Genomic DNA, 16,238 nt, shown 5'->3' on the forward strand with positions numbered 1-16,238 from the left:
GTTTCAAATAGCGCAGAACACGACCTAAGTTCATGGCTTGTAGAAAATAAACTAACGCTAAATCACAGTAAGACTCAGTTTTTACAGTTTCTAACATACAATTCTGCGAAACCTGACGATTTAAATTCACAGAACGGGCATGTGATTAGTGAAACTATACAGTTCAAATTTCTAGGTATAAGCTGTCGTGGAAATCCCACGTTCAGGATCTTATTCAAAGACTTAATACTGCTATTTTTACTATTCGAACGGTATCTGAAGTGAGTTATCCTTTTTACACGGAAATTACTCTACTTTACTTATCTTCATTCACTTATGTCGTACGGTATTATATTTTGGGGTAATCTTCCCATTCTAAAATGATGTTTTTGCCTTAGAAACGGACGGTTCGGACAATAAGTGGAGCAAGTTCACGAACCTCTTGTCGACCCCTGTTCACGAGTCTCGGTATTTTGACATTGGCCTCTCAATATATACATTCCTTACTGACATTTCTTGTTAACAATATTAGCTTATTCCCAAGAATAAGCAGCTTTCACTCGGTTAATACTCGGCAGAAATCAAACCTGCATTGGGATCGGACTTCCTTAACTCTCGTGCAGAAAGATGTGCAGTATACTGCTGCATCCATTTTCAATAAGCTACCACTCGAATTCAAAAATCTTAGCAGTAATCCACGCGCTTTCAAATCGAAACTGAAGAGTTTCCTCATGGGTCACTCCTTCTATTCTGTCGAGGAGTTCATTGAAAAATTAAGATGATTCTTATTGTATTGTTTATTGCATTTACTTAATCTTATGGACTGACTTTTTTCGGGTTTATAAACGTTTATTTTCATCTGTTATTACTATTATGATGTAATTTCATGTTCTGACACGTTCCATGACCTTGGAGATCTGCTCCTCAATTTGGTCCAACGGAACTTGACGAGTAAATAAATAAATCCGTAATTATGATTGTAAACGTTCAGAATGCTATATACATAATAATCTATTCCACAAGATATTAATAGACATTTTCATGAACACGACCACAAAGCTGTTGGAATACCCATTATTCCGCAACTACTTTAATTAAACTTACATCATTATCCGGTAGACTTTCGAGTTTATAGTGACATATATCAAACGTACATTGTTTTTAAAAAAAATATGATACATATCTACTTAATGATGAAAAAAAGCTAGTTGCAGCCTATAGCGTGATGATGCGTCGGTCGATCAGAACATGTGGTGGTGGCATACTCTGTTCGTCCTACACGGTGAGAATATTTTTTTAAATGAATCTGAGTTTTGTAATTACTGGAGCTAAAGTAACGTTAATCATTGGAAAAATTTCGTTTCTGAAATGCAGGTCCCGTGTCGCTTACAGAAAATAATCATCAAAGCTCGGAAAAGAACTGTCACGCACCAGACAGTAACTTAAAGCACCACTCGTTATAAACTTAAATAACTGAAGTTTCTTATAAGTGACCTTGCTTACATATCTCAGTGATAGCTTGTTAAATCACAAACGCAAACACCAGGAATTACCCTTCGCTCGTATTTTTTATTTTCACATACCAATTACCATATTTGAAATGTATAAGTAGTTAAGTCAGAATTTCAATGCATCATGAGCCACAGAATAGGTAATGAGCCACGTTAATGTGACAAAGAAGTAATGAGGTTTTTTACCTCCTGCAGATTCTGCAGTCTGTTTTCATCAATTCATGAAAACAGATAGTGGCTAATAACTATCGGCAAAACAGTAAAGGGAGTTGTCATGACGTCACAAACTTGAAGGCTATGTCTGCTACGTCAGTTGCCCCAAACATTAGCTTTTGGTCGTAATATTTTGGTGAAAAGTGTCAGCTTTCGTCATTTGCGAGTGTACCAAAAATTCTGATTATAGTATAAAGTGTAAAGAAATCACATATAATTCGTAATTGGACTCATTCAAGCGATATTATTCTTTTATATAAATCAATTCTGGTGGCGCTATTTACTTACTGTACTGGTTTCATTCCTGGAATTCAATTTTACTTTTACTATCAGCCCAAAACTAAAAGCTCTCTGGGTGAACGCTTTGAGAAGAGAAGACTGGGAACTGACAAAACATAGCAAAATATTCTCAGTAGTTTTCGGGAAGAGGACATAGACCGAATATCAGTTTCGTCGTTTTATATTAAGGAAAATGGTGCGCCGGCCGCGGTGACCGAGCGGTTCTAGGCGCTACAGTCTGGAACCGCGCGACCGCTACGGTCGCAGGTTCGAATCCTGCCTCGGGCGTGGGTGTGTGTGATGTCCTAAGGTTAGTTAGGTTTAAGTAGTTCTAAGTTCTAGGGGACTGATGACCTCAGAAGTTAAGTCCCATAGTGCTCAGAGCCATTTGAACAGTTTTTTTGAAAATGGTGCGTTATGAAAATAACCCTGTCACGTTCCATACTACTCTTATTGTTTATTCGAAACGTATACCAAAAATAAAGTTACATTAACGAGACTAAATGCGTCTTATTACTGTACGAAAATTGCGTGTAAGACCAGAAACACGTCTGAAAATGCCTTCCTGACGCGTATGCCACTTTTCTTCCACGTGACTTAGTACTTCCCCGTAAGGCCGTAGCGCGTTCACGACAAGTGTGGCCAGAACTTCAAACGGCAGTTCGAAGATTCGTATGTTCCGAACGCCGAGTCCTTCATGGTCGACAGTCACTACACGTACGTTGCCGTCCGAGTGGTGGAAACGATATCCATCGGTGGAACGTCGAAGAAGTCGTTCGCACGCTGCTTCATCTATAAGTTTCAGGTAAACTGTACTGGAGATGATTAAAAGATGTATACCGATAAGTTCCTGTAGATCGATGTGCATGGCTTCACGCAGAAAATGCTCTTCTTTGTATACCTTAGGTCGTCAATACTGGGCATCGAACGTTACTTTAATCGTAGCCTTTCTATAAGAAAGCGCCATCGTCATTCTAGGTGGTCTGTTTACACTTCAATACCACTGCCCGCACGAGAAAACAACGGCCCGCTTGCGGAGCGCCGCACAGAGCCTCGCGTGCGTCCGCTTCACAACACGGCTGAGAACCGACTGCGTCCACGTGAGCCACCGAGGACACAGATGAATAGCGCGACTGCAGGGACTTATCCCTTGCACGCTTCCCGTGACACCCACATTCCCAACTGTCCACAATCTACATACGTAATGCACCTAATACCCACTGGTTGCCCGATCTCTTACAAGAATCGTCACCTTAGTGTGAGCGAGTAATGAGTGGATGGGCAAATATTCATTAGGTACATTACACATGTAGATTGTAGACATTTGGGAATGTGGGTCTCACGGGAAGCATGCAAGGGATAAGTCCGTGCAGTCGCGCTATTCATCTGTGTCCTCGGTGGCTCAGATGGACGCCGGCTCGATAGTTCAGCGTGTTCGGTCAGATGGTTAAACTACCCTATGTAATAAAAAAAACTGAGTGGACAGATCAGCGGTGAACCTGAACGGGTGTCATCGGTGGTCCGCTACGAAGAAATTTAACGGACAATGTAGAACAAAATGAGATAAAAAAAAAGATGGATAGAGCGTCTGCCATGTAAGCAGGAGATCCCGGGTTCGAGTCCCGGTCGGGGTACACATTTTCAGCTGTCCCCATTGAGGTATATCAACAACACCTGTCGGCAGCTGAGGGTTTCAATTAATTATCAAAACAATTTCAGATTAATTTCGATCAAATCATGGCATTTAATCTTTGGTATTACTGGACAGTGTACGGTACGCAACTGAATTTTTCCGTTAGTGTGTTGTCTTCAGTACTGGAGGAACTACCTATTGAAAGTCACTGCTATTCACCTTAATATAATAATACGATATGCGAATTCTTTACAGACGAATTGAAAAACTAGTAGAAGCGGACCTCGGGGAAGATCAGTTGGAACACGTGAGGCAATACTAACCTTACGACTTATCTTAGAAGAAAGATTAATAAAAGGCAAACTTACGTTTCTAGCATTTGTAGACTTAGAGAAAGCTTTTGACAACGTTAACTGGAATACTCTCTTTCAAATTCTGAAGGTGGCAGGGGTCAAATACAGGGAGCGAAAGGCTATTTACAATTTGTACAGAAACCAGGTGGCAGTTATAAGAGTCGAGGGGCATGAATGGGGAGCCGTGGTTGGGAAAGGAGTGAGACAGGGTTGTAGCCTCTCCCCGATGTTATTCAATCTGTATATTGAGCAAGCAGTAAATGAAACAAAAGAAAAATTCGGAGTAGGTATTAAAATTCATGGAGAAGAAGTAAAAACTTTGCAAAAGCAAAACGAGGATAGTGGAATGTAGTCAAATTAAATCGGGTGATGCTGAGGGGATTAGATTAGGAAATGAGACGCTTAAAGTAGTAAAGGAGTTTTGCTATTTAGGGAGTAAAATAACTGATGATGGTCGATGTAGAGAGGATATAAAATGTAGACTGGCAATGGCAAGGAAATCGTTTCTGAAGAAGAGAAATTTGTTAACATCAAGTATAGATTTAATTGTCAGGAAGTCGTTTCTGAAAGTATTTGTATGGAGTGTAGCCATGTATGGAAGTGAAACATGGACGATAACCAGTTTGGACAAGAAGAGAATAGAAGCTTTCGAAATGTGGTGCTACAGAAGAATGCTGAAGATAACGTGGGTAGATCACGTAACTAATGAGGAGGTATTGAATAGGATTGGGGAGAAGACAAAGTTTGTGGCACAACTTGACTAGAAGAAGGGATCGGTTGGTAGGACATGTTTTGAGGCATCAAGGGATCACAAATTTAGCATTGGAGGGCAGCGTGGAGGGTAAAAATCGTAGAGGGAGACCAAGAGATCAATACACTAAGCAGATTCAGAAGGATGTAGGTTGCAGTAGGTACTGGGAGATGAAGACGCTTGCACAGGATAGAGTAGCATGGAGAGCTACATCAAACCAGTCTCAGGACTGAAGACCACAACAACAACAACGATATGAGGTCACTGCTATTCACCTTAATATAATAATACGATATAACGGAAAGGTGTTTTAAGAGCTATATTGATGTCTACACAAACAGCTGCCGTTTGTGTGCTCAATTTCAATTCCCTTGAACCTGAATTTCTGCCTTCCTTCACATTATTGTTGTTGTTGTGGTCTTCAATCCAAAGAATAGTTTGATGCAGCTCTCCATGCAACTCCATCCTGTGCAAGCCTCTTCCTCCCCGAGTAACTACTGCAACCTATAGCCTTCAGAATCTACGTAGTGTCTTCATCTCTCGGTTTCCCTCTACGATTTTTACCCTCCACGCTTCCCTCCAGTACTAAATCGGTGATCCGTTGACGCCTCATAATATGTCCTACCAACCGATCCCTTCTTCTAGTCAAGTTGTGCCACAAACTCACCTTCTCCCCAATTCTATTCAATGCCTCCTCATTAGTTATGTGATCTACCCATCTACAGTATTCTTCTGTTGCACCACATTTCAAATGTTTCTATTCTCTTTTTGTCTAAACTGTTTATCGTCCATTTTTCACATCCATACATGGTTTCACTCCATACAAATACTTTCAGAAAATACTTCCTGACAGATCTATACTCGATGTTAACAAATTTTTCTTCTTCTGAAACGCTTTCCTTGCCATCGCCAGTCTATAATTTATACCCTCTCTACTTCGACCATCCTCATGCTGCCCAAATAGCAAAGCTCATCTACAGCTTTAAGTGTCTCACTGCCTAATCTAATTCTCTCAGCTTCACCTGATTTAATTCGATTACGTTCCATTATCCTCGTTTTGCTTTTGTTGATGTTCATCTTATATCCTCCTTTCAAGACGCTGTCAATTCCATTCAACTAACTGCTCTTTCAGGTTCTTTGCTGTGTCTGACAGAATCACAACGTCATCGGCAAACCTCCAGGTTTTTATTTCTTCTCCCTGGAGTTTGATTCTGGCTCCAAATTTTTCTTTGGTTTCCTTTACTATTTGGTCAGTATAGAGGTTGAACAACATCGGTGGTAGGCTACAACCCTGTCTCACTCGCTTCTCAACCACTGCTTCCCTTTCGTGCCCCACGACTCTTATAACTGCCATCTGGTTTCTGTACAAATTGTAAATAGCCGTTCGTTAGTTTCACATTGTAAGTAGTAATTCTTAAGACTATTTTAAAAAATCTTTTTTCTGTATTTCTTCTCTTATTGGGGCTGTGTCGTGTCTGCTAGTAACTGGGGTAGTTACATGAAGTCACAGCCGGCAGTTCTCGCACAGTGCAAGCTGCAGCTCGTAGTTCAACACAACGCGACGTTATTCATCATGAATCCATGCTTTGTACTCACGGTTCCACTTTTGCTAATGGCAGCCTGTGCATGGGCCGTTCATTTCCAAACCCGGCTGCTGCTTGTCTCCACCGAGTAGTGCGGGATGACCCCGAAAGCTGCAGGGAGCGCATTACTTGTTCTCGCACGGCAGGCGCAGAGGCAACGAGGCCACGACGTTCCTGGCACACACTACGGAGATCCTCTCCTGTGGTGCTCAGACGTAGTCAGCTGAAACCTTGAAAGCAGGTACGCCTGCCCTGCCATCATCTGCCCGTGCAGTCCATCTGGAAATTGCGCGATTAGACCACTCGCCCATCGGAGACCCTAGATGAGGCTCCGATCAAGCACTGTCAGGTGCTGATAACGCCGCCTCATACGAGTGCGCGGCATCTCCGATCCTTTCAACATCTGACGCTGTTCACGCCCCTTACATACCCTACAAGTCCTGGCAACAACACTAAACACGAACAACGCTAATTCAGTCTGCTGACCGTTCTATCTGCCCCAGAGAATTATTAACTCTATTCATTTACATACTCCTTATCAATTTGTATGTGTACGAATTTACACTGATGTCTGACAAAATCTTCTGTGTTTTCTTTCTTCTTGGGCAGATAATATACGTTTTGACCCGCCAGGTTAACCGAGAGCGCTAATGCGCTGCTTCCTGGACTTGGGTAGGCGCGCCCACCCCGGATCGGATCCCCCTGGCGGATTACCGACGTCGGCCAGTGTGCCGGCCAGCCTGGATGTGGTTTTTAGGCGGTTTTCGACATCCCAGTAGGTGAATACTGGGCTGTTCCCTACGTTCCGCCTCAGTTCCACGACTCGCAGGCATCTGAACACGTTCGCACTATTCCATGAATTACATTTGATGCAGACAGCTGGGGGTACCCTAATTCCATCCTAGAGGAGAGGGTATTTGGTAGCGGCAGGAAGGGCATCCGGTCACCCCTTAAAATTAACCTTTCCAAATCCGTCCTGACCATGCCGACCCTGCGAAACCGCGGGCCAACGCACTAGCGAAAGAAAAGTATACATTCTCATTGCCAGTATTCCTGAATAAGCTACCTATTATGGGATGCATTTCCAAATATTCACAAACTTACAGCATTTTCATCGTTATCAGTACAAGTGTATATTCATCTTCAGCTCCAGAAACGCATGTCTCATTCCCCTCACTGACTACATCCTCAGGTTTTAGAATCTGGCAGAAGGGGCTACGTAACTCTTCCTGAGACTCCCTCCCTTGCAGCCCGTGAGCGTTTGTCAGTCTTTTCCTTCGTTCTTCACTTGCAATCTACTGGTCAATTTTAAATTCATCGCACATTTGGCAAGTCTCATTTTTGTGATATGGAAAGACAAATTAAAATATTTATTAAAACTCGCCTGCAGGCCAGTTCCTTAACTGGCTGAATTTCTCTTTCCCAGAAAACACCCTGAATACACATCATTTCAATGTCAAGCAAAATACTGAAATTCCATATCTCATCTCACACCAGACGTAAATACTAATATAGAACTTGGAAACATCAATACGTAATGCTTGTTGTGTTTTTAATTACTTTTATCGTCCTCACAGTTAGCCCACTACAAACGCGAAACTCAAAGATACAATTCGCCTTATCCAACCAACACTCAGTGGTGATGCCCACGTTACTGAACGCAGAGGTATGATTTCTTAGAACTAACGGTGGAGTGATATATCCTCCAGAGCATCGACCATTTATTCCCCTCACGTATATCTGCCTTTGCTACAAAAAGTAATGACAAACTAAAAAATAGTAAAATGGTCCCCCCTTTTGGCTCAAGCTTGCATATGACATAATAAAATGAGCGGAAAAAGCTACGTAACTCACCAGAGACCACGTTGTCCAGGTAGGACATTTCCGCTATAGCGTCGTACGTAATGCAGCCACCATGGCGCTCCAGCACAGTGTCTATCTCCTGCTGCACTTTTCTTTGGATGTCCTCGTGCAGCGCCAGCTCGTATAAGCTGGAGCTAATTGTAGTCGTCGAAGTCTCGAAGCCCGCGATGAAGAATCCAAAAGATTCTGCTGCTAGGTCGTCCATTGGAAAATCTGCAGTGACGAAAGATCGTTTCGATGTTAGTGGCAAAGACAAAAAACAACGGCCGTTTACTGAACCTACGAGGTGCACATTTTAGTTGATTGTCATAAACTGACATTTCTGTTGTTGTGCTCTTCATTCCAAAAACTGGTTTTATGCAGCCCTCCATACTACTCTATAATGCGCGTGCCTCTTCGTCTCCGAATAACTACTGCAACCTACATCCTTCTGAATCTGCTTACTGAATTCATCTGTTAGTCACCCTCTACGATTGTTAATCCCTGCCCCAACACGTTCCTCCAATACTAAATTGGCGATCCCTTGATGTCTCAGAATGTGTCCTATGAACCCATCCCTTCTTCTAATCGGGTTGTGCCACAAATTTCTCTTTTCCCGAATTCTGCTTCGTATCCGTTCATTAGTTACGTGATCTACCCACCTAATCTTCACCACATTTCAAAAGCTTCTATTCCTGTCTTATCTAACTGCTTTATCGTCCATCTTTCACTATCTTACATAACCACACTCCAAACAAAAACCTTAAAAAAAGACTTCCTAACACTTAAATCTATATTCGATGTTAACAAATTTATCTTCTTCTTAAACGCTTTTCTCGCCATTATCGCTCTGCATTCTATATCCTCTCTACTTCGACCATTTATTTTTTCACCCAAGTAGCAAAACTCACCTACTACTTTAAGAGTCTCGTTTCCTAATCTATTTCCCTCAGCACCATATGATTAATTCGACTACATTCCATTACACTTGTTTTGCTTTTGTTGCTGTTCATCTTATTTCCTCCTTTCAAGACACTGTCCATTCCGTTCAACACATCTTCCACATCCTTTGCTGTCTCTGCAGAATTACGATGTCATCGGCAAACCTCAAAGTTTACTTTTTCTTCTCTGGTTATTTTAATTCCTATACCAAATTTTTCTTTGGTTTCATTTACTGTTTGCTTAACGCACTGATTGAATAAAATCGGGGACAGGTTACAATCCTATCTCACTCCCTTCTCAACCACTGCTTCCCTTCCATGCCCACCGGCTCTTATAACCACCGTCTGGTTTCTGTACAAGTTATAAATAGCCTTTCGTTCCCTGTATTTTACCCCTGCTACCTTCAGAATTTCAAAGTATTCCGCACAACATTGTCAAAAGCTTTCACTACGTCTAGTAAAGCTATAAAAGTAGGTTTGCCCTCCCTCAACCCATCTTCTGAGATAAGTTGTAGGCTATTTCGTCTGTCTCATACATCTTGCGCACCAAACGGAATAGTTTATCTGGCTCTACAATGGCTATCAGTAGATCTGACGAAATGTCCTCTAAACCAGCGACCTTGTTCAGACTTAGATGTTCCAGTGCTCTGACAAGTTCTCCTTGTAGTATCATATCTATGTCCTCTTCCTTTTCTACCGCCCTCAAAGGTCTTGTCTTTTTACCTATTGGATCCTCTGCTGCCTTTATTATTTCATCTCTCAAAGCTACCCGTTCATCTTCTACTGTATACCTTTCCCCTGTTCTAGTCAACTGTTCCCTAATGCTCCTTCTGTAACTCTCCATAACCTCCCGCTGTTTCAACTTATCCAGACCCCATCTCATTAATTTCCTACCTTTTCGTAATTTATTCAGTTTTAATCTACACTTCGTAACCAATAAATTGCTGTCAGAGTCCACATGTACCCCTGGAAATTTCTCACAATTTAAAATTTGGTCCGATAATCTCTGTCTTACCATTGTACACTCAATCTTTCCTTTGTCTCCATGTCTCTTCCAGATATGCAACCTTCTTTAGTGATTCTTAAACGAGTTGCTAGATTCTACCAGGTGGCTTCCTCTTCCAGTCCATGATATCCTATAATTTTCCCTTCTGTGTCTTTTCCTACTGTCGAAGTCCAGTCCACCATCACAATTAAATTTTCTCTGCCTTAACTATCTGAATAATTTCTTTTAGCTCATCATACATTTCTTCACTCTCTTCATCATCTGCGGAGGTGGTCGGCATACAGAATTCTACTACTGCGGTGGGTGGAAGCTTAGTAATTCTCTTTCCAACGATAATGCGTTCACTAAGCTGTTCATAGTAGCTTACCCACATGCCTGTTTTCTTATTCATTTAAAACCTACTCCTGCAGTACTTGTATTTGGTTTTGTACCCATGATACTGTACTCGCCTGACCAGAAGCCCTGTCATACTGCCACCGAACTTCACTAATCCCCACTATTTCTAAATTCAATCTACTCGTTTTCCATTTTAGATTTTCTGACCTGCCTGCACGATTACGGGATGTAACATTCCACACTCTGACCCGTAGAATGCAGTTTTGTTTCTCCTGATGATAACATCCTCATGAGTAGTCCCCACCCGGAGATCCGAATGGGGGACTATTTTATCTCCAGAATATTTCACGCAGGAGGATTCCATCATTATTTAACCATACAGTAGAGCAGCATGTCCTCACGAAAATTGCGGCTATAGTTTCCCCTTCGTTTCATCTGTTCGCAGTACCAGCACAGTACTGCCATTACGGTTTATGTTACAAGGCCAGATCAGTCAATCACCCAGATCGTTGCCCCTGCAACCGAAAAGGCTGCCACCCTTCTGCAGGAAACTCATGTTTGTCTGGCTTCTCGACAGAGGCCCCTCCATTGTGGTTGCACCTGTGGTACGGCTATCTGTATCGCTGAGGCACGAAAGCCACCCCACCGACGTCAAGGTCGAGGTTTAGAAAGGAATGTAATGTCGTAATATTACGTTGGACCTCTTGTCTGTCTAGATGGGTTAGTTTTCTTCCTATGCTGACACAATGTGATATTATACATTTTTCGAAAATGATGTGGCTATATTTGCAAAGAATATTGGTTTTCTTCAGCTGAAATTCGGAAACCAGTTCTATTCGCTTTTCCTTCGAGAATATTTATTTGAGTAACATACTAAGAATAGAAATCTGATCACATTATAAAATAGCGAGCAAGCAGAAAGAGATAACTTTATGATTTTACCATACTGAGGTCACGTTTCCGACAAAATAAGTCATGGGTTTCGAAAAACTAGGCTACAAATCAGCTTCAGGACAGTGAGCAATGTAAGATCACGTCATATGCACAATACATATATTAATAAAAATATAACATGTCAGGTATATATAAAATAATATGTAGTGAATGTGATACATTTTATATTTGGCAAAGAGAGAGGAACTGCAAAACGATATTTAGAGAACACATTAATCTCACTGGAGTCAGTCACTCAGCATCCACTGCTCATTTAAGGGTACATTTTATATTTGGCAAAGAGAGAGGAACTGCAAAACGATATTTAGAGAACACATTAATCTCACTGGAGTCAGTCACTCAGCATCCACTGCTCATTTAAGGGAATACAAGCATCCAGCTAATGACATAAATAAAAACATCACCATTCTTCATAAAGCAGAACAAGGCAGATAATTATATATATATATATATATATATATATATATATATATATATATATATATATATATATATATAATGACGAAACAACCGCACAAAATACTTAATGAGCAAACAGAGTTTCAGAGTAAGAAGTATATACCGAAGTTCAACAATGTCTTAGCCAAAGAAGCTGGACTTGGAGTCTCTCCATATCCTACAAGCAAAGTTGTCTAATTTGACCTGATATATTGGATTATTTTGCAATTTCATACTATTTATACATTCCACATTCATATACCAGCTGTTCATAGCTTGTATTTTACATATATAAACGTATACCACAGGTGTGTAAGTCTTGTAAATAACAGAAGACAGGTAATGTAAACTCCTCGACTTGTCAGTTCCGTGTTTACACTTTATGACAGTTATGTCAGACGTGATCAAGACTCGTCACTATCTAAGGTCCGACAGCTATAACATACCCGACAACCTGTGTTCTATATGATAGGAGTGATTTCATATCCTGTCGCATTAACTGACGCACTCATGTCATTGCTATAGAGATACATAATGTAAACAGACTTATATTTCTGCTGTTATATATACAGTTGCCATGATGTAGAACTCGATGTACGTACAGTTGTCTGCTCTTCTGTATCAGACGCCACTGGTAGTAGGTTAAACAGTCGAATAGCACTTTGGCAAATAAACATTTTAAGTGCAGCCCATGATGTTCTGAAAATATCCTTCAATAAATATCTTAAAGCTCCGGGGCACCAAGCATTCAACATTTTTTGGGTGAGCTAATGCTATTTTCCGCTCTTTTGTAAACTTAGAAATGTTGTCATAAAACAGGTATAAATCTCTTATAATCTTTGGTTCCGACGGTCTCAATAATTCTGCTGTAATAGAGGGTGTGTCGTTTTTGAGTATTTTTATGGATTAATGAATTTCTCGCTCTGTCGGTGGGAAATATTCCTCACTTTTTTCTAGTATTGCTGAAAATTCTGGTTTGACTGTTGTAACTCGACAGTTTTTGATAACACTTCATAATTTTTCTTCTTATTTGATCCTATTTTATCATGTTTACCTTTCAGTCAAGTATTTGGTGTTTGATATTCTTTAAGTTAGTTTCGTAAAAAGTTCTCGTTTATTTTTAGTGAAATTTCCTTGTATGTCTTAAGATTGAGATGTTTCAAATATTGTTTTGACTTGTCGGATTACTATTGATGTTTCTTTTCTTTGTTGTCTGAATTTTTCGAAGCGATCTTTCTTTAACATCTCCATTTTCTTCATTTTTGAGTTCTTTCTTCTAATCGTCTTTGCAATCCTCATTGTTCAATTTCTTCTTTTTGTTATTTGCGAATGCTAATGTTTTCTCTGCCGCTTTAGTGACCTCTACCTGGAGCTCTTGCTAATCACATTTTTAGCTGCCTCACTTATTTCTGTAACTTTTTCTATGTACTGAATTGACAAAAATCATGGGATAACGACATGCACATGTATATATGGCGGGAGTATCGTGTATACAAGGTATTAAAGGGCAATTCATTGGCGGAGCTACCATTTGCACTCCGGTGATTCACCTGAATAGGTTTCCGACGTGATTAATGGTTAATTGAGCTACGCGCATGGGACATTCCATATCGGAAATCGTTAGGGAATTCAACATTTCGAGGTCCACAGTGTCAACAGTGTGCTGATAATACCGAATTTCAGGCATTACCTCTCACCACGTACTACGCAGTGACCGAGGGCCTTCACTTAACGACCAAGAGCAGCGGCATTTGCATAGAGTTGTCAGTGATAACAGACAAGCAACGCTGCGTGAAATAACAGCGGAAACCAATGTGGGAGCAAGACTAGCGTATCCATTAGGACAATGCGGTGCAATATGGCTTCATTGGGCTATGACAGGAGGCGAGTGGTTTTGCTAACAGCACGACACCGACTGTAGCGCCTCCCTTGGGCCCCTGACCGGATCGGTTGAACCCTAGACTACTGGAAAACCGTGCCTTGGGAAGAGCTGATGGTACGATTCGAGTGTGGCACGGACGCCACGAAGCCATGGAGCCAAGCTGTCAACAAGGCTGACACATACAAGCTGATGGTGGCTCCATGATGGTGTGGGCTGTGTTTACGTACAGTGGACTGGCTTCTCTGGTCCAACTGCACCGTTCATTGAATGATAATGGTTATTTTCGGCTACTTGGAGACCATTTGTAGCCAACAGAGATGGAATTTATACGGGTCACGATGCGCCAGCTCACCAGGCCATAATGGTTGGCTGGAGACTCCTAACTAAGGTACGAGCATATGGGATTGGTTCCCACATGTGTGAGTGGCTCGAAGACTTCGTAAGTAATAGAACCCAGTACGTTATCGTCGATGGTGAGTGTTCATCGGAGGTGAGGGTATCATCTGGAGTACCCCAGGGAAGTGTGGTAAGTCCGCTGTTGTTTTCTATCTACGTAAATGATCTTTTGGATATGGTGGCTGTTTGCTGATGATGCTGTGGTGTACGGGAAGGTGTCGTCGTTGAGTGACTGTAGGAGGATACAAGATAACTTGGACAGGATTTGTGATTGGTGTAAATAATGGCAGCAAACTCTAATTATAGATAAATGTAAATTAATGTAGATGAATAGGAAAAAGAATCCCGTAATGTTTGAACACTCCATTAGTAGTGTAGTGCTTGACACAGTCACGTCGATTAAATATTTGGGCGTAACATTGCAAAGCGATATGAAGTGGGACAAGCGTTTAATGGCAGTTGTGGGGAAGGCGGATAGTCGTCTTCGGTTCACTGGTAGAATTTTGGGAAGGTGTGGTTCATCTGTAAAGAAGACCTCTTATAAAACACTAATACGACCTATTCTTGAGTACTGCTCGCGCGTTTGGGATCCCTATCAGGTCGGATTGAGGGAGGACATAGAAGCAATTCAGAGGCGGGCTGCTAGATTTGTCACTGGTAGGTTTGATCATCACGCGAGTGTTACGGAAATGCTTCAGAAACTCGGGTGGGAGTCTCTGGAGGAAAGGAGACGTTCTTTTTGTGAATCGCTACTGAGGAAATTTAGAGAACCAGCATTTGAGGCTGACTGCAGTACAATTTTACAGCCGGCAACTTATATTTCGCGGAAAGACCACAAAGATAAGATAAGAGAGATTAGGGCTCGTACAGAGGCATATAGGCAGTCATTTTCCCCTCGTTCTGTTTGGGAGTGGAACAGGGAGAGAAGATGCTAGTTGTGGTACGAGGTACCCTCAGCCACGCACCGTATAGTGGACTGCAGAGTATGTATGTAGATGTAGATTGGTTTGAAGAACACTCTGGGCAGTTAGAGCGAATCATTTGGCCACCCAGGTTAGCCCACATTAATCCAAGCGAACATTTGTGGGACATAATCGAGACATCAGTCTGTGCACAAAGTCCTGCAGCGTTAACACTTTGGCAGTTATGGACCGCTATAGAGGCAGCATGCCTCAGTATTTCTGCAAGGATCTCCGAAAGAGTTGTTGAGTCCATGCCACGTCGAGTTGTTGCACTGCTCCGGGAAAAACGAGATCAGACACGTTATTAAGTGGTATCCCAGGACCCTTTGTCACCTCTGTGTATATATGTTTGTAATATTGGTTCTACTAAAGTTGTATGTGATCAGTTTCTGAAGTTTCTCTTTTCGTTTTAGGTGGATGGAATCGTATGTTAACATTTGAGAGATAATGGTCTGACTCAAATTTCTCATTTCTATACTTTGTATTGGTAAGTTGTATTTTTGAATTGAGCCTAATCCTAATCATACAAGTAAATTGTATGAGGTATTACATAAAACAGAAACTAATCATAAAATGAGTTATTTAATCCCACTTGCTGAATCATTTTCCCAACAGGTTCGCATAACATGGCACAATCAAAATTTACGATAGACATGCCACCATACAAAAATCAGTCAGCCGAAAGTCATGCTATATTAACAATGAGTTATGGATACATGGATTCAAGTCTGGGAATATGCTTCATGATTTTAAGATTACAATCTTATAAATAATAATAAAATTCCCTTGGGTATGCCAAATTCCCCCCATCCTCCCCTACACCTATGAAGCATAATTCGTATGAAACTTTGTAATGATATGGGACCTATTTTTCTTTATAGAGAGTTAACCGCAAGAATCTCGATATCATAATTTCGCCATCTTCTCATCACATCGATATAAATGTGCGAGATATTGTTCACTTACATGCTACATTAAAAGCGAAATAACTCACAAGTTTTCTCTATATTGTTTCCATTTTGCAATTTGTCTCCATCGAGGAATCCTTTATTTTTAAGTTGCATGAGGAGGTCTATAAAATCATTCCTGGTCACATTCTTCTTCTCCCTGTACTCCACATTGTCTGCTATCATTTTCCGAAAGAAGCTGCTGACTTCTGTGAAGCCACCTTTGATCCTG

General features: G+C 41.2%; 1 protein-coding gene across 1 annotated transcript in view; it reads right to left on the reverse strand.

Moving 5' to 3' along the window:
• Positions 1-16,238, reverse strand: part of LOC126203564 (cytochrome P450 6k1-like) — a 71,829-nt gene that overhangs the window by 10,035 nt on the left and 45,556 nt on the right. Inside the window, exons 5-6 of the mRNA XM_049937890.1 lie at positions 16,054-16,235; positions 8,157-8,378 (exon numbers count right to left, since the gene is read on the reverse strand). Of these exons, the coding sequence (XP_049793847.1) occupies positions 8,157-8,378; positions 16,054-16,235 (404 nt within the window). The remainder of the gene's footprint in view (positions 1-8,156; positions 8,379-16,053; positions 16,236-16,238) is intronic.

This window comes from Schistocerca nitens, chromosome 9, assembly GCF_023898315.1.
Source record: "Schistocerca nitens isolate TAMUIC-IGC-003100 chromosome 9, iqSchNite1.1, whole genome shotgun sequence".
NCBI classification, from domain to species: Eukaryota; Metazoa; Arthropoda; class Insecta; order Orthoptera; family Acrididae; genus Schistocerca; species Schistocerca nitens.